Source organism: Phragmites australis, chromosome 5 (genome assembly GCF_958298935.1).
Source record: "Phragmites australis chromosome 5, lpPhrAust1.1, whole genome shotgun sequence".
NCBI classification, from domain to species: Eukaryota; Viridiplantae; Streptophyta; class Magnoliopsida; order Poales; family Poaceae; genus Phragmites; species Phragmites australis.
The window spans coordinates 40,654,414-40,679,288 of NC_084925.1; the positions used below are offsets into that span (position 1 = coordinate 40,654,414).

General features: G+C 41.5%; 1 protein-coding gene across 1 annotated transcript; it reads left to right on the top strand.

The window, feature by feature from the left end:
- The first annotated feature begins 13,179 nt into the window (after positions 1-13,179).
- On the top strand, positions 13,180-15,081 carry LOC133919683 (anthranilate O-methyltransferase 2-like). Its single transcript, XM_062364154.1, has 4 exons — positions 13,180-13,371; positions 13,468-13,866; positions 14,049-14,315; positions 14,414-15,081. The coding sequence occupies exons 1-4, from the start codon at positions 13,297-13,299 to the stop codon at positions 14,810-14,812; spliced, it is 1,140 nt and encodes a 379-aa protein (XP_062220138.1). The 5' UTR covers positions 13,180-13,296; the 3' UTR covers positions 14,813-15,081.
- The last annotated feature ends 9,794 nt before the right edge of the window (positions 15,082-24,875 follow it).

The following is a 24,875-nucleotide window of genomic DNA, read 5'->3' on the forward strand; positions in this document are numbered from 1 at the left end:
ACAAGCTTGGGTGCTCTCTAGGTGACGCCTAACCATCTAGGAGCTTGGAGCTCCAAGAGTAAAGAACACGAAACGACGGCTTGATGATGAACTCAAATGCTTAAAGATGGATTTATGCTCACAAGCACTCGATCTCATTTTCCCAACCTAACTCTCAAATACTTGCAAGATTTAATGCACTAGAGGAGTAGGAGGGCTCTAAGGTGGCTTTGAATGCTTTTGTCTCGAGTTGGTTTAGCAGCATATGAAGGAGGGGGTATTTAAACCTATCCCCCCAAAACTAGCCATTACGATTCTTTTTGTACTGACTCAGAGTATCTGGGTTAACCCGGAGGCTCCATGTTGGTACTAAAACGCTCAGCCGAGAGACCTGTCCGGAACCCAACCCGGAGGGTCCGGATAGACAATAGAACCTGGAGTATCTGGGTCAACCCGGAGACTCCGGGTGAAACACTTTGACTCAAGCCGAGCACCTCTGCCGGAGCAACACCCGGAGACTCTAGCCACCCGGAGTATCCGGGCCAATCCGGAGACTCCGGTTTGGACTCCAACACCAAACCGAACACCTCTTGCCGGAGCTAAACTCGAAGACTCCGGCCAACCCAGAGTATCCGGGTCAACCCAGAGACTCCGGGTTCAGACAAAGACTAAGAACTACCCGGTGTTCGTGGGGTGATTTGTTACTCCCATCTTTGGTCTAAAAAAATCATTTGAGCACTGAGACATCTTCAAGTCAATCTAAACGTATCCCTCTTGATAGAACAGCACGCCTATACTTAATTTCAAAAATAAAATTAAATTAAATCTACTGAGTGACTATGTGCTGCTTCTCTTTTCTTTTTGAGGGACGCCAACGTCATTTAACTTTCTCAATAGGACTTAAAACCTGTTTATAACTTAAATAAACTCATTAGTCCCATAATCGTTTGTTATTAATTATCCAAAACCCACATAGAGCGCCTAGATGCACTTTCAATATCCTCTTTTTTAGTGATTGATGACAACCCGATTGAAGTTGAAAAAAGATATTTGAAATAAAGATTTTGAATTCTAAGATATATGTGAGCTCCTACTAAATATGTGCATTAGATAAATTTGAATTTGAGCTCCCCTATATCTTAGCATCCGTGAGGTGCAAAGAGTGTGAGTGAAAGTGATAATACATGATACGTATGGTATGGTATATCACATAATAAAAGAAATAGAGAAACAAACATTATACCAAACATCCCATAGCATCACACTAACATACTTAAGTTCTTACAAATTAAAGTTCAACGACAAGCACACCACATGGTTCATCACACATATTACAATAGTCTTACATGTCCAATAGAAGCGATACAGAGTTTGAACGGATAAATAAGACAGGACATTGCCTAACCCGAAGACTCTGGGTCAACCCGGAGACAAGACATTGCCTAACCCTAAGACTCTGGGTCAACCCGGAGACTCTGGGTTGGTGGCAGAACAGAATAGAGAACTGACACAGGATTTTTCTCCCCCTTTGGCATCAAGAAACGAAAAAAAAAGAGAAGCAAAGATGTCTTCTTCCTCGCTGTCATCTTCATAGTCCTCATCTCCATCTCCGTTGCCATCATCATCTTCCGAAGAGTTTTCTTCGGCGCTACCCACATCTTCTTCCTCTTCTTGAGCATGAGAGGTTTCAGCACCCCCTGCAGCAGCTTGGGCCTCATCATAACAAGCCCATGGGTTGTCAAAACCTTCCGGTTCGCTTACTTCTTCTTCGGAGGCAATCGAAGAGTAATAAGGCTAAATCCTTAAATTAGCATAAATAGCCTTTTGCCTTTCCTCAATCTTCCTTAACCTCAAATTGGTCTTATCTTTGTGTTCATTTATATTCACAGCATTATGAGTGCAAACATTAAAAATTGCTTTGAGAGCGCTCTTGATAAAGGATGATGAGCTATGAGAGGAAGATGCACGCCTCAGTGCTGCCCTTTGTGCTGCACTAGGAGTTAACCTTGGAGGAGAAGGTGGCAAAGATGAAGATTATTTTGAGCTAACCAATCTCACTCTATAAGGCTCAAGCTTTACTTCTTTGAAGAAGTTTTTCTTTATGACTTTCTCGATCATGTACATGATGTAGGGGATATAGGCACAACTATTGCTAGGTGTGAGTGATGTAGTATGAATCTCTTCCCATATAAAATCTGCCACACTAAAAGGATCACTCTCATTGGACATCCTAGCAAGCAGATTTCTTATTATCCCTTGAACAGTAGTGGCATCGCCACTTTTAGGAGTGAGAGTAGCATGGAACAAGAAATTGAGGCATTTTTAGAATGGCCTCATGCCTTTGTTTGTGCCATAAGTCACTTCTCCTTGATTTTCATACATGAAATCCATTTCTTCAGACGAGAGTCGTTACTCAACATGGATTTTGGTCTTGCTAGTGTCACGGATATCAAATCCAAACAAGCGACCAAAGTTACTATACTTGATCTGATATTTGTCTCCTTCTATCATCCAATACATTGTTTGGTTCTCCTTATGATCATAGTGGAGTGTGACATAAAATTGGGCTATGACCTCAACACTCCAATTATACTTCAAACCCATGATACTTTTGATCCTTTTGTCCTCACAAGCTACTATGACCTCATTGAAGGTAGGATCATCCTTACTTGCCATGTAGTCCCAGTCAATCTATTGCATTGGGGCGACTGACTTCTTCTTCTTGAGAATCATGCTTTTATAGAAATCTGTCTGAAAGTCATTCTAAAAGCGATGATCTATCATACTCTTCTCATAATCAAAGGGATCTTCATCTCTTTCTTTCTTGACCCTACCGACACTTTTCATTTAATCCTCCATCCTTCTGGGCATCTGAGATAAAGTGGTTGTACTGTAGGGTCGATGAAGCTTTAAAGGTTGCACATTTGTCCTTTCTTCTTGCTGCTCATCACTTTCTTCACCATGATCTCTTAGATCCTAATGCAATAGCCTTGCCTTTCCCTCTGTCTGTACCTATAGCACCCTTTCCTCCCCTTGGTGGCAAAGCATCACCATGAGGCACATTGGTGGTTTGGCCCGCCTCACCAATACGGATACCAGCTGATGAGGCCGGCACCTTCCGAACAGCCTTGCAGATGTGACCTTGTCCACTACCACTGCCATATCCACCAAACTCAGTCGGTCGCGGAGGAACATCGCTTTGAGGTTGCGGATCAAACCTAGCATTTGTTCTCATTTGATAGGTTTGAGAATTAAACTTATCATGGTTCATCTTGATCTTCTCTGAGATAGACATGGATAACATGCTTGAGATACAAGAGAGATTACGCACGAATTGAATTGAGGAACAAAGAATAGATTGAACAAAGATTGCACAACCCGGAGTACCCGGTTCAACCTGGAGACTCTGGGTTGCCCAACCCCGGGGAAAATGCTTAGGGTTTGAGAGATTAAACCAAGAAAATTGCATGCCCTTAAGATATGTGATACTAGGAAGGATAGGGGCCATCTTCATCAAAGGGATTCGACTCTAAAGCATGGCTTTGAGAGATCGGGTGAACCGGTCTTAAGATGTACCTTTAGGTCAAATGAAGCACCCGAAGTCGATCCGGAGGGAGGGCTGGAGAATTCGACCAAGAGATGAGGTCACTTGTCGAAAAACTTGGAAATCCCATGCTGGAACTTTGAAATCATCAGAGGAGAGGTCACCGTGGTGGGAGGAAGAGAGAGGAGGTGAAAGAGATAGAGTAAAAGGGTAACTCCTCGGGTTGAGGCTAAAGACTGAGTTACCCGGAGTATTCAAGTGGACTTGGAGTCTTTGGGCTGGGAAATAAAAGCAACCCAAGAGGGGTCACCTGGAGGGAAGGTCGGAACCTCCGGGTTGAGTGACAGAATCCGGAGTATCTAGGTGAACCCAGAGTATCCGGGTTCTGTCAACTCGACAGAGATGGTTGTGATGCTGAGGACTTCCAGAATCTGGATACTCCGGGCTAGTCCGGACTATTCGGGTTCTGGACTTGACAAAATAGGAATTTAGAGCTGAGATTTGATGCAGATCTTTGAGAGATTGAGTAGTTGGATATATAAGATATTTTTACCACTTGTGCTCAGTCAACAAACAACAATACATAACAATGATCACAAGTAGTAAAATTTGACCATAAGATCAAAGAATCAAATCTTTTTGAAAATAGCACTAAAAAAAGGGAATTTTTGCGAACTTCTAACTATCAAACCTACAACACTAAAACAATTAACTGTATGCAATATATCAAGCCACGTTGCGAGAATCTAGGATATTTAGCTCACTTCTCAACCCGCAAAACATTTGCTCGTCTAGTGGCTTTGTGAGGATATCGGTTAGTTATTTTTCAGTTCTCACACGGCGAATATCGATATCCCCTTTAGTTGAGTGATCTCTCAAGAAATAGTATCAGATGTCTATATGTTTGGTTCTTGAGTGTTGCACGAGATTGTTGACTATTTTGATTGCACTCTCACTGTCACACAAAAGTTCAATTTTGGTCATATTGTAGCCATAGTCTCTAAAGGTTTGCCTCATCCAAAGTAGTTGAGTACAACAAGCGCCCACAACAACATACTCGGCTTTGGTGGTGGATAGGGCTACATAATTTTGTTTTTTGAGGACCAGAACACCAAGGACCTACCCAAGAATTAATAAGTCTCGGAGGTACTCTTCCTATCCACTTTGCAACTGGCATAATCGGAGTCCGAATAGCCGATAAGGTCAAATGATGAACCTTTATGACACCATAAGCCAAGGTAAGGAGCATGAACCAAATATCTAAGAATTCTCTTAACAGCCACTAAATGGCACACTTTTGGAGTAGCTTGAAATCTTGTGCACATGCACACACTGATCATAATATCGAGCCTAGAAGCACAAAGGAAAAGTAAAGAATCAATTATGGAGCGATATACCTTTTGATCCACATCCTTTCCATTTTTATTGAGATCGAGATGTCCATTTGCTTGCATGGGAGTCTTGATGGATTTGGCATTCTCCATGTCAAACTTCTTGAGCATATCTTTGATGTACTTGGTTTGACATATGAATGTGACTTCCTTGAGTTGTTTGATTTGAAATCCTAGGAAGAACTTCAACTCTCCCATCATTGGCATCTCAAATCTTTTAGTCATAATCCTGCTAAATTATTCACAAAAAGTTAATTAATGGAACCAAATATAATATCATCAACATATATTTGGCAAACAAATAAATCATAATCAACTTTCTTAGTGAAAAGAGTAGTATCAGCTTTGCCGATCTCAAACCCTTATTTAACAAGAAAATCTCTAAGACATCCATACCATACTCTAGGTGCTTACTTAAGCCCATAGAGCGTCTTATGGAGTTTATACATATGATGAGGATACTTGTGATCTTCAAATCTGGGTGGTTGCTCCACAAATATTAATTTGGAGATTAGTCCATTAAGAAAAGCGCTCTTCACATCCATTTGATATAACTTGAAGTCATAGTGAGTAGCATTAGCAAGTAATATGCGAATTGACTCAAGCCTAGCTACGGGAGCATAAGTCTCACCAAAATCCAAACCTTCTACTTGTGAAGGTGAGGGGGTAATTAAACATATCCCCCCAAAACTAGCCCTTACAGTTATTTTTGTACTAATTCGGAGTATCTAGGTTAACCTGGAGACTCCGAGTTGGTACTAAAACGCTCAGCCGAGAGACCTGTCCGGAACCCAACCTGGAGGGTCCGGATAGACAACAGAACCCAGAGTATCCAGATCAAACCGGAGACTCTGGGTGAAACACATTGACTCAAGCCAAGCACCTCTGCCGGAGCAACATCCGAAGACTCCAGCCACCCGGAGTATCCGAGCCAACCTGGAGACCGGAGTATCCGAGCCGACCTGGAGACTCCAGGTTAGACTCCAACACCAAACCGAACACCCCTTGCTAGAGCTAAACTCGGAGACTCTGGCCAACCTAGAGTATCCGGGTCAACCTGGAGACTCCGGATTCATACAAAGACTAAGCACTACCCGGTGTTCGTGGGGTGATTTGTGACTCCCATCTTTGGACTAAAAAAGTCATTTGAGCATTGAGGTATCTTCAAGTCAATCTAAACACATCCCTCTTGATAGAATGACATACCTATACTCAAATTCAAAAATAAAATAAAATAAAATCTATTGAGTGATTACATGTTGCTTCTCTTTTTTTTTTGAGGGACACCAACATTATTTAACTTTCTCAATGGGACTAAAACTTGTTCATAACCTCAATAAACTCATTAGTCCATTAATAGTTTGTCATCAATTACCCAAAACTCACATGGGAGGTTTAGATGCACTTTTAAGTTCCGAATTTTGGATTGGAACTTCTAGTTAACCTTGAGTTAACCCAACTGAGAGCCTCGTTTTCATATAAGTCTGGAATATCCGACCCGATCGGAAGTTCTGAATTTTATACTGGAACTTATGATTGAATAGAGCTACAACCCGAGAACCTTGTTTTGTAAAACACGGGATGTTCCGACCCGAAGATCAGAACTTCCGAAGTTACTGTTTATCAGACGATTTTCCTTTCTGTTTACTTTGCTAATAGCTTATATATTTTGTAACTAATTCATACGAAATCAAATAATCTTGAAACTAGTTGCGTTAGCTTTGTATGATTATGAGCTACATGTTAAAAATGTTGGAACTCCTGAAATACTTTCTGATACTTAATTAATAAATAAAATAGTTTTAGTTTAATTAAATCACTGTTAATTAATACTATGTCCTAAAATTATGAAACCACTTGGACAATTCATGTTATGATCAGTTCTATCTAGAAAAAATATACGTTGGTATGAAAGTGTTGTTTAAATTATTGAAGCTCATTTAATCTTGATAGTTAGCTTAATTAAGGTATTTTTTATAGACCTTAAATAAATTATTTATACCATGAACATGTGTACTTCAATCCGAGTGAATTTTGTTGTATTTTGATCTTTATTCAGTACCACATTCTCCATTAATTTTTCATGGCATTTGGTGCATTTTTCATATCATTTCGTCACGTTGATTGTGATGCACCGTTCTTCCTTTTAGCGATCGACAAACTGGAGAGCGACAGGAGTATTCTTGAGTTGCAACCTGATTGTAATTTTGTGTGTGAAGTAATTGTGCACCAAGTTAAGCATCTAAGCATGTTGCATCCGTTACATGTTGATCCTATGTTGTCTTTAATTTGATAAAAATATGTTATATGTATGTCATGCATGATAGTTAGTCGAGATTGGGTTTTGGGGAGTAGATTCTAATTGTTGCATTACATTGTCAATTCCTTTGAGTTTTATTCTTGCGAACGTACTCCCCAGATGGGATACTTAACGTTACTTGGTATTGTTATCTCTTAATCTATTGTAATTCTGGGTATAGTACTCAATGGTCTAACTTAGAATGAATACGTAATGATTAGCAAGACTTAGGTCATCGATATAAGTCGAGCGGTGGTTCGACCATCGTTCATGAGCTTAGGGCCTACTCTTATTTCACAAATACAATAATGCTGATGGGATATGTAAGTTAGTGAGGACGAGACAAGATTCGGGCGGGCAATAGGGATAGCTCGAGTAGAGAGTCTCGGATGCTATAGGCTCACTTGAATCGATTAAGCACCATCCGTTGTTGTAGTTGATTTTAGCATTTTCCGTACTTACCACATATCGATATTATGGTAGATAAGCCGAATACCTTTTATAGCTGTGACCTTTTGGCTATAGTATCGTGGGCATAATAGAATTGTAGAGGTAACATCTTAAATGTGTTGTGGGCATAATATGCTTGTAGATGTATCTATTTTGCTCAGGGAGTAGATCTATCTACCTCCACACCTTTAGGTGTAACTAGTGTGCTCTGGGAGTAGCCCTAGTGGACTTCCGTACTTATAGGTGCATGTTCAAACGATTAGGGATCAATTAAAAAAGGTTGACATGAGTACCCCTTGTGTGCATTTTAGCGGGTGACACAAGCCGAATAGGTCTTGTGTTGTGTTGGTAAAGATGTACCCCTGCAAGGTATAAGATCAATTCGAATTGCTGCGCTCTCGGTTATGAGTATGCTTCTGTCTATTTACATTAATCGTAGTGTTTCGTTATTAGGATGTTGTGATGGAATGTTGGGACATAACTAGTGATGTTGATGAATAGTTGATATGGTACAAGTTATATCTTTGTTATGTTGATGGTCTCAGGATACAAAGGTGTTTGGTTAGGTGTAGATGCTTACACTTGAGTTCAAATCGTTTTTGTATATGGAGTTACTTAACCTTTGTAGCTGAGTCCTTGTTGATTACCCATATGACTTCTCTTTGAAGTTGGGCTATTTATAAGTGCCCATTATGAATTAAGCCTTACGAGTACCTTTGTACTCACGTGCTTTGTTTACTTTTCAGGTGAGGAAGATTTAGTTTTTGGCTACTTTACGTCCGTTGATGTTGATGACGGGCAGGAGTAGTGATATTTTACTCGTGTGTTGTTATTTTGGGGTGGTGTTTTAGGGCAAATGATGTTACCTATCTGTCGGAGGGTGAACTCCTGTTGCAGGGATCCCGAGAGACCCCCTTTTAGAGATTCGGCCGGGGGGATGATCCTGGAAAAGCTTGTTTGGGAAATAAGCGGGAACGGAAACAAATGCGATGGCTGGTGGGAGATGATCGCCCTAATGCGAGAAAAATGGGTGCACCGGGGTTTAGACAGGTTCGGGCCGCACGGAGGCGTAACACCCTACTCCTGTGTGAGCGCTATATTTATCCTTGAAGGGAATTCTTCAAGGATGTATCTGGTTCCAAGGGGAGAGCCGTTTACAAAGAGCTTGAGGCTCTCGTGTTCTAGCTTGGCTTGAGCTGGTTCGAGCGTATGCGTCCTCTTCTTCACACACTTCCGGTCCCTCTTCGGTCTGGTTCGTCGGGGGCCTTTTACGTGTTCTCCATCCTTTCCTTTTATAGGCGCGCCGACCTCAACATATCCTGAATGGGAAAGAGGGGATGCGAATGCCAAGGTGCCACGGAGAAAGGCGTAATCATTTCGTCTTGACGAAGTGACAGGGGCGGTGGAGAAATGCGGCGCGCATCCGACCACTCGCCACTGTGGAAGCCCTCGGGCGCCATAAAGGGGTCCACCGGGCAGCCTCAGAGGTGCCCGGTGCGCCCACCCTGTCTTGTTCTTTTGCCAGGGCAGGATGGCAGGCGGAGCGCTTCGATTCTGGCAACGTTATCCCGAGGCACCCGGATGAAACGGGACGGGACCCGTGCATTTAATGGACCCACGCCCCCCCTGCCAGTTCATGGCAGGGTCTGACACTGGGGCGTGGGCAGCTGAGAATGTCAGGATATCAGGATGTCAGGATGTCAGGCCGCGCGTGCCTATTAAATGCGGCATTGGGCCTTTGACTGGATGACACCCTGACGACGGGACCCTTCGGGTCGTCGAATGATCTTGCGCGAACCTTCGGGGAACCGAGTCCTCGGGGGCTGCCACGTGCAGCCCCGAGCACTTGAGTGAGACCTTCGGGGAACCGAGTCCTCGGGGGCTGCCACGTGCAGCCCCGAGCACTCTCTCCCGAGCACTTCGGTGGGACCTTCGGGGCACCGAGTCCTCGGGGGCTGCCACGTGCAGCCCCGAGCACTCTCTCCCGAGCACTTCGGTGGGACCTTCGGGGCACCGAGTCCTCGGGGGCTGCCACGTGCAGCCCCGAGCACTCTCTCCCGAGCACTTCGGTGGGACCTTCGGGGAACCGAGTCCTCGGGGGCTGCCACGTGCAGCCCCGAGCACTCTCTCCCGAGCACTTCCTTCTTGGTATTTGGGCTCTGCGGATCATCGGGGAACTAGGGTGCTCGGGAACCAGAGGCGGCGGCCCCGAGCACCTTCTCCCGGGACTTAGCTTCTTCTTACCTTGTAGGGTGGTGACATGTGGCGGATGACCGTCCTGGTCTCGGGACTTAGGGACCCCTGGTTCTGAATACACCGACACTATCTTTTATCGTTATGTCACTTATTTCGTTACATAGCTACTCTAGCAAATATTCAGATTATGTTTTTTTTATGTGAAGTTAAATCTACTTAAAGACTTGTAACTCAATTTAATTACTCGCTCTTTATTATGTCTTGTGATGATGTGCTTGTTGTAAAGACGTGTGTTCTGATCCTATAAGTAAACATATGCCAAGATTATCAGGGTGATATTTTGGTTAATCATTATTGACGTGATTATAGAAAAATAATAGTCCTAATAATTAGCTCGGATACTATTTAGATGGTTTGTTACATTCTATTTTTAAACAGGTTGGGAAGCAATATCTAAATAAAGATCCCAAATAAAATAAGATTAATAATAATTGAAATTGAGTTTAAAATAGAAAAAATATAGATCCATATAAAAATTATTATAAAAATCAGATATCTAAATAAAGAGTCCATGTAAAATGTAATTAATCAATAGCTAAAATTCATAATAAAAAATAATGAAATAAAATTCAAAATTCTTAGTAAGATAATAGATCAAAACACACTGTATATCTCAAGATCATCGTATCAAGCAGGCAGCCGCCAAAGCACAATACGCAATCAAGACAAACATATTTTAGTTTTGATTGGGTTGCCTACATCTGACGCACGATTTTGATAATTGATCAAAACGTATAAGAATCAAACTAATATATGTATAGGATTTTGGTATAAGTTTGGAGCATAAATAATTTTTTTTCTACTAACATAATTTTTATCTTTTTTTCTAATTTTATGTATAATGACACTAACCTTAGAAAAAAGATAAAGAGACTAATTTTTAATTAAGTATTATCGTGACAAAATATTGTAGGAGATTCATCACGCTATTAGTGTGAGTGATCTTACTAATCTTTCCGATGGTAGTGTCATTGGCATGTTCGTTCCTGCATTGGAAACGCTGTGGACCACTTAAGAATTAACGACTCCTTCCGGACATCGCAAATGTTCTATTCTAGAGACCTAATCTGATGATACGGGTTCAGTTATGCCTAAGATTTGTGCATGCAGCCGAATGTGCTTCCTCCTTGTAGCCCTTTTGACGTGCCATATAGCCCGCTGCCGAGCATAAAGATATGAAACCACAAAATTAGAATATGAGGTATTGCAATACAATTGGACATCACCAAAGTTCAGCTAGGAGGATATTGATAATTAGATATTTATTCAGTACATACTACAGGTGGACATATTACAGTAGATAATTTTCAAAATACATTAATGAATACCTAATTGGTGGTGGTGGGGTAGACAGGGTAGGCGGAGGGCCGGCCGAGCGGAGAAGACGCTCGAAGACTCGTGATTCGGTGGATATATGTGGGTTGATGTATGTATATCGGCAGCTGCTGGCGTAATCCGACGGCTCGCATAAAAAGGCTGACGTGGATACCTAAGAACGCGGCGTTTAAATAATATAGATGAGCAATTAGTCAACATGATTAGTGTTGGCATTTCGCAAGTTGATGGGGGTCCGTCCAAGAGGAGCTAGGTAGCGTCAATTAGCAGCTGGAATCTCGTCGATCTTCTCATGAAATCCGGGCTAAAAAACCATTGAGACCGAGATTGCCATGAGACCAGCAGCTAGCTTGCCGTGGTCAGTTTTCTTGCGAATTTTGATTAACAGTCGCGTATGGCAGGTGCATGTACTTCGCATTCTGAATCGGGGAACTCTTTCAGGGGTGAGACACCTCGTGGTTCACGACTGCGACGCCAGTGCTTCGACTGTGCAAATGCATGCAGCTTTCAGCATTGGGGAGCATGCAACGGGCTATAGCTACCCCTGTTCAATTTTTTGCCACTGGAGGGTTGCACTTGTACTCCTGTATTTGTTTTGTTTGTTTTCCGTGGCATCCAGATTTTTTTTTTATTTCGACTGAATAGTCAGATTCGAGTATGTTAATATGCAATCAATTCTACATATACCGTTGCATCATCAGGAGTGGAGAAAAAGAACCAAGCAATTGATAAGAAAACTACCAGTCCGTACATATAAGTAGGCAGTAGATACTGATTAGTTAATCTCGTTCTCATGTACACCACTAACCATACTTAACGTAAGTGCCTCCAGGGCGACAGGCCGAGCCAGTGGCGGACCTAGGATTTGACGATTGGGTATTCAGTATTAAAAAAATGTTCAATCCAAAATACAAGAAGTCCATAGTAGCGTAAATTTTAAAGTATAAATTGTTCATAGTAGAGAAGTTTCAACTAATTAAAAGAAATTACAAAATATTTAAAGAAAATTACAATTTAACTTTGTGTTCCTTTATGACTCGGAAGCGTTTAATGATATCAATATCCTTAACTTGCGAAAAAATTCACGTTCAACTGCTGATTGCCGAACTGAACAGTCACAACATAGATATCATAAGCTCCTGATGTTTGTTGCTACGTGGGCTCTTTTCAGTTAGGGAAAAATGCAAACCCCCCCTCAAAAGTCACTTAGATTTTAACTTTCCCCTCCAAAAATTGTTTTATTGCCAAAAAAAAAACCCCAAAGGTTTGATTTTGTTGCAAAAACACGTCCAAAAATTTAAAAAATTTAAAAAATTCATAAAAAATTCTTAAAAAAAACTAGAGACAATTATAAGACCTTTTGTTAAATTTGTTTTCAAAAATAATATACTTTGCATCATATTACATGGAGAGTAAGTTTGAAAAAAAAGAAAAACGTGCAACTCATTTATTAATTCGAGTTAAATGCATAGTTAATTATTTACTAATCCAAAAATTATGAAACAAAATTTTTTAGTCTTCTTACATGATCCTCTATCTTGTAAAAATACATGAAATCTTGAGAGTTTTTTTGCGGTTTTCCCCTTCAGTTAATAGGTCGAGCGGAGGATGGATAGTAGTTTGGGCTCACAATTTACTGAGTGATCTGATGGATTGAAGCAGCAAAGATATATATACGTAGTATAGGTGCTATATACTCAATTTTTTTCAAAAAAGTTGGGTATTCAATTGAATACCCATGCATCATGATGGATCCGCCCATGGGCCGAGCATGCGCGGATACGTGTCGTTTACCTCCCCTGACCTCACGCTCTCTCCTTCCTCGCATTCCATGGCCCATCCCTGTGGCAGACCGGGTCATTGTCTCCGCTGCGCATCCATGTTATTCCACACCCCCCTTTAAAGGGACCACCTCACCGCCTCCCTGTTCTACGTCCTTGTCCATGGACTCGTGGTGTCGAGGGCAACCCAGCTGAGTATTAACTCATAGTCATAGTTCTTGTCTACCTATAGTTGTTAAGTACCGGGCCGTTAGCGCAGCCATGAAGGTAGAACGCGACCTCCACATGAGCCATGGCGACGGCGAGACCAGCTACGCCACCAACTCCAGGCTTCAGGTTTGTGCTTCCGCGTGCATAGTTAAGTTGTTAACAATGCGAAAAACTTTCACTGATGCATGGCATGCGCCCTTGACGTACGTGCACGTTCATCAGGAGAAGTCCATACTGAAGACGAGGCCGGTGCTCCACAAGGCCGTGGAGGCGGCCCACGCGTCGCTCACCCCCGCCGGCACGATGGTCGTCGCCGACCTCGGCTGCTCGTCGGGGCCCAACACGCTCCTCGTCGTATCCGAGGTGCTCGGCGCCATCGCCGACTGCCGTGAGGAGCTTGGCGACCAGCAGCCGCCGGTGCACGTGCAGTTCTTCCTGAACGACCTCCCCGGCAACGACTTTAACCTCGTCTTCCAGTCCCTGGAGCTGTTCAAGGAGAAAGGGGAGGCGGTGCCGCCTTACTACATCGCCGGGCTGCCGGGTTCCTTCTACACCAGGCTCTTCCCTGACCGCTGCGTTCACATTTTCCACTCCTCCTACTGCCTCATGTGGCGCTCCAAGGTATGCACAAATTAGGGAATCACCTCTTAGCGTGGTGGTGGATGTATCTGAGTACGATTCCATCCACAGGGTTCAAATCCCTGTGTCCACCATTTACATACGAATGCTTTTAGCGATGCTGAGCACATGAGCATTTGCGATGCACAACTACTATATATGTGGCATGCGTGTTTCCTGTTTAGGTACCGGAGGAGCTCTCAAGAGGCACGGTTGAAAACGAAGGCAACATGTACATTTGGGAGACCACGCCGCCGTCGGTGGTGAAGCTGCATCGGAAGCAGTTCCAGGAGGACTTCTCGCTGTTCCTCAGGCTCCATCACAACGAGCTCGTGTCGAGTGGCCAGATGGTGCTGACATTTCTGGGCAGGAAGAACGAAGACGTACTGCGTGGCGAGGTCAGCTGCATGTGGGGGCTGCTTGCCCAAGCTGTTCAGTCCCTAGTCCAAGAGGTACGCGCACGTACACCAGCATAAAAAAGGTTTGTTGAAATTCACTCGTGAACTGAAATACTGAACCCGGCCAGTTCTTGCTTCTTGATGCATTGCAGGGCCGTGTGGAGAAGGGGAAGCTGGACTCCTTCAACCTGCCGTTCTACGCGCCTTCGGTCGACGAAGTGAGGGAGGTGATCCAGCAGAGCGAGTTGTTTGAAATCAACCACATCCAGCTCTTCGAGTCGAACTGGGATCCCCATGACGACTCGGATGGTGATCTCGTGCTCGACAACGCTCAGAGCGGTGTCAACGTCGCCAGGTGCATAAGGGCTGTGGTTGAGCCCCTGATCGCGCACCATTTTGGTGGGCATATACTCGACGATCTCTTTGAGATGTTTGCGCAGAATGTCGCAAAGCACCTCCAGAAAGTGAAGACTAAGTACCCTGTTATTGTCCTTTCCTTGAAGGCAAGACGTGTGCCGAAGCACCCAGCAAACCACAGTTGCTATTCCTGATCATCGTTCAGGCATATACAGCTTATGTAGAAGCTTGTGTCAAATTAGTGCTAAAAAAAATGCAAATATAGATGCAATATAACTGTGAACTATACAACCAATCAATAAAAGAAATAAAGTAGTTCAAGTAAAATGTTAGTGGTAGAATAGTTCCTCCACTACTTCCCTTGGATTTAGCAGGTTTGTTGCAACAAGTCGATATATCTGGTTATGTACTGTAATCTTAAATGGAAGCAAATATTTTATGATCGTTTGGTTCTACACTACTACTTCTAGGTAATATCTTATACGGCAAAAATACGAATTTATACAATATACCTGAGCATATTTATTGAAATAAACAACATATTGTTGTATTCACGAATCTAGCATATGTATTCGGCACACGGTGTGCCGAAAATCACCTATATTCGGCACACCGTGTGCCTAATACAGGGAACAGTTCATTTGGTCGTGGTATTATTTATCTGGTTATGATATTGTTCATCTGGACGTCCATTAAACCAAATCTTGTCGAAAATAAGAATTTAGTCATGGTACCCGTCGAAAATACCAAATCTTATGATCAAAAGTTACAATATTCAATTGTGGTTCGTGAGAGGTATTATTCAAACAGTCAAAACAGCAGATGTCGTCAGGATTAACGCGTTGTGGATGTCGAAATTGCTGTGGTTATAAAAAGGATGTTAAAGTAATCAGGCACAGTTGGTGAGAGTTATTACTCAAACAGTCAAAACCGCAGATGCCCTCAGGATTAACACTTTGTGGATGTCAAAATTGTTGTGGTTATAAAAAAGATGTTACAATAATCAAGTACGGTTGGTGAGAGGTATTACTCAAACAGTCAAAATTGCATATGCCATCAGGATTAACACATTGTGGATGTCAAAATTGGTATGGTTACAAAAAAGGCTGTTACAGTAATTAGTTGGGTTGATAGGGAATCAACTTCAACCGTTGCTAGTGCTGTCTAATCTCGATGCCGTTTCTTCGTGAGGAATCTAGCTAATTTCCTGGCCTTAACAGCAGCTGCAACGCTATACGAAGAGAACACCAAATAACACTAACATCAATTTGCCAAACCTAAACCGCGCGTGGCTATTGTTGTGGTTGATCTCCTTCGATATCCAACCGTCCATGGCGGTTGCCAGGTGCCCATTGGAGAAAGAGGGTGTCTCTTCGACGAACATTCATTTATCATATATAAATATATGACTTATCAATAAAATAGATAACGAATTTCTCTATTCGACTAATATCTCAATTCATTCCAACATGTTATCAACCATGATTATTCTCCAATCCAAGCGACAGAGCCACACAAATAAAAAGGATGAAAAAGAACAACGGGTAAGAAATGAATGATGCTGACATACCTTCGATTCCTTTGTCGATTGCGACGGCTATTCATTTGGTCCCCCCCCCCCCCCTAATCAAGCCAGAAGTTGTCATATCATGCAACTCTCCCTTTCAATTAGTACGTGTGAATTGATCAAGTATTTTCGGTATGTAAACATTCAATTGCGTTGTGTGTATATCGATATCACTATCGTAGCGTACATCAATGGACCTCCATAGAAAAATGTGAGTATATGTGATGTATAATTCTCCGTCAATCATAAAATATCTCGAGCCCCTAACAAAAGACTTATTCACAGCGCGCTATGTTGATTGCATATTTGATAAGGACAATTTTCCAGCATTATGGGGGATTTGTACCTTAAATAATGCCATAAAATAGATCAAAATGTCACCGCATTCAGTCCTTAGATCCACGTACTATAAAATCTGAATAAGAAGTTAAGAGGGTTATAAATTTGTAACACCTTGTAAATAATCTGCTAGATGCATTTATTGACCATAATGGTGTCACTTAATCTAATATGCCTATGGTGAATGCACCAAAAAGAGTGGATGTGCCTCATAAAACTACTTATCTCCCAAATGTAAATAACAAAGGGAGAAATCTGATCGTAATTAATGCTTCTCAAAAGCAATCGCAGAAATAGAGAAAGATATCTATAAGCTAGTAAATAAATTCAACCTCGTATTGATAGACACCTAGTTGATGCGCTATATCCAAAATTTAGTATAAATGTGCGCACTAATCTATGTGCTGGAATATTGGAACAACCTAACTACATAGTTATGGAAAATCCTAATGAATTAGAAGAAGTAAATGAAATTCTCACAAAATATATTGATTTAGGATAATCATATAACCGAAAAACTACGGTTGCCAACATCTATTTTTCCTTAAATATTACCAAAAACATCGAGGTAGATCTAAAACCTAAGACCATGGCAGAGTGCCTTAAGAGCTCATACTGGATAAAATGGAATGAGACAATTGAGGTAGATCCATTTGGCGAGGGTTAGCAGCTCTGAAGTTGTAGATTGGGTGCTCCCTCAGTTGTTGGTGACCTGCGCTGATGCGCTCGGTACACAGAGATTGTCCAATTAGCTGTTTGCTGCGAGGTAGAACCAATCCTCTCTCTAGCCCTACTACGACGACTTGAGGCCCACCTTGATGTAGGAGTCTCGGTGCGAGATAGAACCTGCAGCTTCCGGTGGCTGGCACGGTCACCGACCGACATGTGTAAAAGAATTGGAAGAGATCAAGGCACGGTTCGACCCTAACGAAATTCTCACATAGATGAGCAAAAATGCTAAGCTTGAGAATAGAATTGGGGTTGAGGTGGAGATAGTAGATGTCGTAGAAGGAAATGACGGTGGTGAAGAATTCGAAGAAGGGCGGCACGAGGCCAGCCAAGAAGAAGGAAATAAACATCACAATCTTTCCCTGGCGGGGAGCACACACGCTCTCCCTTGAGTGGTACCCCGAGGTCAGGCGGCGGGTGAGAAGGCCGGCGTCGTGCATTTGCCTCAGCCTTGCCGCATCGCACTTGGACTTTGGAAAAGTGGGCTCGTTGCTTATGTGTGCCATCGGATGTTGGCGGAGGTTGTGTCGGTGGCAAGAACGGTGGTGTAAGACCCCAAACTCGGGTTCTTCTGTGCCTCCAGTATCAGTCCCTGGATTAAGTAGCTGATACGCACAATATAAAAGTTGTAGTATGATAGTTAAACTTCGAACATAATTATTAAGGTTAAAGAGTATAAAAGGTTTACGAACCATATTGTATATTACAAACCTAGCCAAGAGGCCAATAAAACACAGCAGAAAGCAAAAGCTCAAGCCACAAGCAACTTAGGGTGCGGGCACGACTTCTAAGACTATTCTTCATCCTTGCCTTCACCTCTGACGAAGTTGGCATCGGCTTTCTCATCTGAATAACAGCAAGAATGAGTACGGAAGTTACTTAGCAAGCCCTATACTAATTTAATGTGTTTGATAGATACATAAATGGGTGATTCAAGAATAATGCTTTACGTTTTAGTTTTAAGCGTAAAGTAGTTTATGAGGGTTTCCAATTATATTATCTATGATTGACTTTAAAAAAGTTTAAAAATTTCAAAACCAGGTAACAAGCTATATCTGGGGTTTTCTCGGTCCTGGGAGGGGCTACACCTCACTCCGCAGTACCTTTCATCACATCTGGTGTACCTCTGGTACCACACAGATCCTGCCGAATTCAGCTAACAACCTCATCATACGGACATCTAGTCCACACACTCACTCATCAAGACACATGTACCAGAGTCTAGTAAAAAAGGTTCTGCCTTCGCAAGTCCATGACCGTGGACACAGCTGCTTGAATAGATTTACACTCTGCAGAGGTTGTACAGCTTTACCCACATGATATGCTCAGCATCCAGCTGTTGTAAGCAGAGGAGCGAATCATAGCGAGACACTCCAATCACCTTTCCTGCTGGACTTTTCTACAAGATTTACCCCCAAGTACCAGAGTCCATGTACTGAAGGCCAGTCCCCTTTTTAAGCCTAGGCCGATACTACTAACCTCCAAACAAATGGACAGATGGCCACCTGACTGCTCGCTGCTCCCAGCCTCCTAGTATGATACCCAACTCAGTCCGGTGAAGGAGAAGTCAAGTCTTGCCTATTCAGAACGCATGGTTGCACGGGGGTTGCTAAGACATAGTTGCAAAATGACTCGATCCTTAAACGACCAGGGCAGGTATCTTCCAGCAATGAATACCACAAAGGTAACTCAAGCCCCAAAGAGCATCCGCGTCCAGAGTACTACTCTACCTGCCCCTGCCAAAGTAGTTTTAACCCATTTTTATACATCTCTCACCATATCCCACACGACATCAATGATTTCACAACCATCAAGGATTCATGGTATATGAGTTATCATTGATAACAGTAAGTCTTATATCCGAAGAGAAGTGTTTTAAAAGCGACGTCTCCGAGTAGACCTATTCAATCCTAAACATGCTAGATATTAAGACGTCGTCTGACATTAATATAGGTAACAAGAGATAATTCTAGGGTGATATGTGTTTTAGATGATAGCATTTATGGCATGGTAAGTGTTGTTAGAATTAACTACTACAAGAAATTTGTAAAGGCACAATATATAGCACATGCGATATAAGTTCAGTTTTAAGTTGATCACGTAAATTATTTGAAAACATAGGTTCAATATGATCGAGGATATCGAACTTGCCTTCTCCGAAGTTCTCTTCGAGTTCTTAGTTGTAGTCGGGTTCCTCCTTGCTCGTGACACTTCCCGTACAACACTCGCAGAACTTTAGTTACTCTGCAATTGCGACTACGATCAATAATGACTATACTAGAGAAGAATCAAATAACACCAAATGAAAAGCTAAATGAACCGTAATAGATACCACAATGTGATAGATGAGTAGATCGTGATTTTAGATGAATTACAGCGAAAGAATCACCGAAATAGGAGCTAGAACGGAGAAGTTATGGCTCCCGAAAGATTTAATCAAAAATTAAATCAAGAAATTACGAAATAGTACTATTTATAGATGGGACCCACAGGTGGGGCCCACTGAACAGTAACTGAGGCCCACATGAATAGTGACTTAGTGGGACCCACATGAACAGTACTGGTTTGGGTTGAGTTGGGCTCAACCCAGGCCTAGATGGGCTGGGCTGCACAATGCTGGGCCCACACAGTGCAGACTCGCTCGGGTCTTGGGCTGGCTGGCTATTAGGCTTGGAAGCTGGGCTGGCTCATGGGGCGCGGCCACTGGACAGCTGGCCCAGCCCAGCCAGCCACTGGGCCAAGCCTTGGCCCACTCGATCAGGCCGAGCTACGGCCCGCTGGCCGGTTCGTGAGAGCGCGCAAGCATGCGGGTACACGAGCGGTGGAGGGGAGGGAGAAAACACCGACGGTGGCCAATCGACGTGCGACACGTGGACAGTCGAGCGGCGCGCGGGCGAGCGCGCGGGAGCGGGCTGACGCGGCGTGGGCGAGCTCGGCCGGGATAGCGCGGGGGGAGAGACAAGAGGAGACTGTACTGGCTGCGCTTGGGCAAAAACAGTGAGGGATAGAGAGATTGAGCCCAGGGTGAATAGGAGAAGAGGAAATAATTTTTTTTTGGGATAAAATTCAGATGAGAGATTTGAATTTGAATTTGACTTTGGATTTGGATCATTTCAAATAAAATAAATATATTTGAATTATGATTTGAACTTAAATCTTGAGCTTCCTAAGATAGTTTGAATCAAGTGATTTGAATTTGAATTGGATTTGAGCTGAATAGAATCTAAGAATAGATTTGAATTTGAGAAATATTCAAATTCAAATCTCCACACAAAGAACCATAAAGATCACGAACCAAAGCATATGAACCAAATTAAGGCAAGGATTAATTCAGAAATTATTTTGGTGCTATTTGGAATACTTAGCCCAAAATATATTTGAATATATACATATGTGCATATATATTTCAAATATATACTGCTTGGTTTTATTTTGGTTTAAATAATTAGAAAAATGTTAATTTGGAGTGAAATTCGTAATAAATTTACATGCTAAAACTCAGGATGTTACAAGTGGTTGAGATGAAAGACTATGGGTGCAGAGGCTTGTGTAGCGAAAATGATCCTATTAGGTCATGATTGTGATTTTATTGATTAATGATAACATAGTCATTGAGACTAACATATTTGTCAATAATATATATTAGTAGGTCTCATGTATGCAATACATTTAGAAGCCACCGCAGTCGGGACAAAGTTTGATTCAGTTAGAGAAGTCCTAGGAGAATTGACCTTACCGGAAGGTCTGGCGTAGAGGAGTTTGCACTCACCAGAGTATTGTGCACAAAGGCTGATAGTCTCACTGGATAGTCTGGTGCTCTGTGTGTTGAACTCACAGGAATATTTCTGACAAATGTGGAGAAGCCTGATGACCTTAGCGGATAATCCGATGATCTGCACAAGGTAACACTTGAGAATTTCTTGCAGAGAAGAATGTGAGTGCAGAAGACTAAAGATCAACCCACTGGAAGGTCCGGTGATTGGTTTGTGCACACCGGAGTATAGCGCCAAAGCATTTCTTGCAGAGGCGACTGTAAGTGCTAAAGAATGAAGATCAATTCACTGGATAGTCCAGTGATCACAGAGATAGTTGCACCGGAGCATTTCTAGTGAAAAGGCTTGTGTGGTCGGCGTTAATGGAATGAACACCGGATGAATGTATTGGAGCATTTTACACAATTTGATCCGTCACTGATGTCTTGGGTCAAGTTTTGACCCATCACTTATGACTGCCAGAATAACCCGTCACTGATGCCAGGTCATAAATGACGGGTCACAACTTGACCTATCACTTATGACTAACCCAAGACGGCCCGTCACTGATGTCAGGTAATAAGTGATAGGTCATAACTTGACCTGTCACTTATGACTGGTCTAGGATGACCCGTACTGATGAGTTATAATTAGTGACAAGTCACAACTATGACCTATCACTATTATCATAAGTGACGGGTTGTTACGAGCTGTCACTGATTTCGATCTCTTTTGTCTGTTTTTCACATAGTGCAATGACTGGTTTTCATTTTGACAAATAAAATAGGTGACTCGGAGTGCTTTTAGTAAAAAGGGTATAACTTTTGAATATGGACTCTGATTTTGATGTTTTTTGATTCTACGAACATCTAAAAAAAGTTACATCCGTTCCTTCTCGATTTTGTCAGATTCGGAGAATTTTTCAAGGTCAAACCTGGCTTGAAAGATTGAGTTCTCGCCCTTGAAAGTTTCTGCACCATTTTCAGAATGAGCGTTTGTGTCCATAGCCGCCACCCCTTACATCAAACTTGAGCAAAATTATACAATAATTCCTATTCTAGTGTTGCTGAGATGAGAAAAATAAGAGAAAAATAAAAAAATAAAAAATTAGCATCATATACATATATATTCTTAAGGTTGTATATTATATATATATATATATATATATATATATATATATATATATATATATATATATATACACCCCTAATGAATAGAGAAAAATAATATAGAATACACATATATATGAGTATATGTTTGTACTACTATACATATATATGTACACACACATGGCATAAACTAGGAGTACATGCACTTTTGCACCATATGAAATGATAGCTCTATATATATATCGATCATGTACATCCGTAAAAATAACCATAATTGTTGTGTATATATATCTGTATAAACCAAAGTACATGAATACCTAGGGGTACATATACACATAATACATGAAATGATAGCTCTATGTATTGATCAAGTTATTGGTGGCATGTCATAACTTGATCCATCACTAATGACTGGCTAGGATGACCCGTCACAACTTAACCTGTCATCAATAACTGGCTAGAATAACCCGTCACTTATGAGTCGTAATAGGTGACAGGTCACAACTATGACCCGTCACCTATGACTGATCTAGGATGACCCGTCACTTTTATCATCAGTGACGGATCATGTCATGACTCGTCACTCATTTCGTGTCTCATTTGTCCGTTTTTCACATAGTGAATAGAGATAAACTCCAATCACGGTTTAAGTTATCTGAGCAATAAATGCAATAAATCACATACAACAATATGACAAAAGATGGTCTAGTAGGATGGAATTTTTACTTTTTAACTTTTTTTGAAAAGAATTTTTTATAAATAGATCCTTTAGAAAATGTTGACCGGTAGTAGAACTTTTGAATGGCGCCACGATATTTAACGCCATTGATCTATTGCATAACACTACAATACTTACACATATGCGCTCTAAGCTCTTACTAACGTGTCATCGCACGGCACCAAATGATTTGGTGCCATAGTGTAATAACACAGTGCCATACGATTTAGGGCCATGACCACTAACTAACTAGCTGCTTGGTCACAAGGGACACAAGAGCCATAAGATATGATTTGGCGTCATGACAAGCAGCTTGATCTTACAGTAGGGACATGAGCGTACATGATATGTATCATAATCATTTATGGAGATATTATTATAGGCGGTTCACATAATAAACTGTTTATAGAAACTAATTTTTAGAGATGGTTCCTTACGTGAACCATCTACGATAATAGAGTTATTATCATATGCGGTTCATATAAGGAATCATCTGTGAAAATAGAGATTTTTCGAAGCGGTTCTTCAAGTGAACCGTCTGTGAAAAAAGGCTCCATTTTCACAAGCGGTTCGTATAAAAACCGTATGTGAAAATAGATATTTTCTGATGCGGTTCCTTATATAATCTGCTTATGATAATAGAGTTATTTTCTCATACGGTTCATATAAGGAACCATCTGTGAAAATTAATTTCCACATGTGGCCCAAAACCGTACAAGGTTCTAGCCTACTACTCAGGTGGTTTGTCATATAAACCGCATATAGAAATAAAACCTATATGTCTCGAAAAATAACTTTGGTAGTAGTGTGTACTAGGACGGACATGACATAGTGCAGCTTTTGATCTATTCCTTCCATGCGAAAAAATACATAGTGTAGCAACGGGGCGAAGCACACGAAATGCGGCAAAAATGCAAATATAGACAACATACGTCGGTGTATTTGCCAAAATAGATAACAGACCGGCGTATTTGCAAATCTAGCACCTGTATTCGCCACCTCAAAATTCAAAAACCCGATTTTGGTACCTGAAAAACCGAAAAAAGACTGGCCCCACAGTTTTCGGCACCTGAGGTGCCGAATACGGCACGACTCACCTATATTCAGAGCTAAAGCTTAAGAAGGCCTAAAAGTGCAAGTTTTCTTATTTAACTCATATTTTTTTTGGATTACAAAAATAGTCAAAAAATTCTAATCGTTTTCATGAGCAAACTAAAGATCACTAGCAACCCATTATAATTGGTTTCATCCAAAAAGCCTGAGCCAATATTTATTTAAAATTCTCCAAATAAGCCAACTTTTATAAATTATAGCAATATTTAATGCCTCAAATAAATTCTCAAAAATCTAGAAAAATTCACTAATATTCTTCTCATATGATGTACTAATTTATAAAAATATTTTCAACCCTATGTTATTTGGTGAAAAAGTGAATTCCTTTGTAACGCTCCATTTATACGCATTTGTATCATTTCATGTGATATTCTCTTTTTAATTCAATTTGAATAAAAATAATTTAACATGCACAAAACCTTGGTTCTCATATTAATATTAAGCCTTTGTAATGCTCCATTTATATGTATTTTTTTTATCATTTCATATTAATATTAAACCTTGTTGGATAGAATTCTGCAAGGTAATTTTGTAGTGAATTAATGTTGGGAGGATACATATTCTAATTTATCGAACATTAATAGTTGTGAAGAACAATTATTGCATACGCTGATATACCATACATTTGATATAAGGTTTTTCGTCGGTGCGTGAATGAACACTAACTATAAAGAGATGACGACAATAAATATTGGCATGTACGGTACGCCTAACAATTAACTTAATAGCGTGTCGCTGCTAAACCTAACATGCCTTAGGGAATAAAGGTAGACTGGGTTGCAAAAGATGGTCTCTACTGAGTGCACATGGGATATTTTCCCTTCTTCAGAGCATCGAGGCCCAAAGTCTTAGTGCAACGGGGCCTCTCCCGCTTCTTTTCCCTTTCATCCTCGCGAGCTTCAGCCGCGGCGCGCTCCTCCGCTGCCTTCC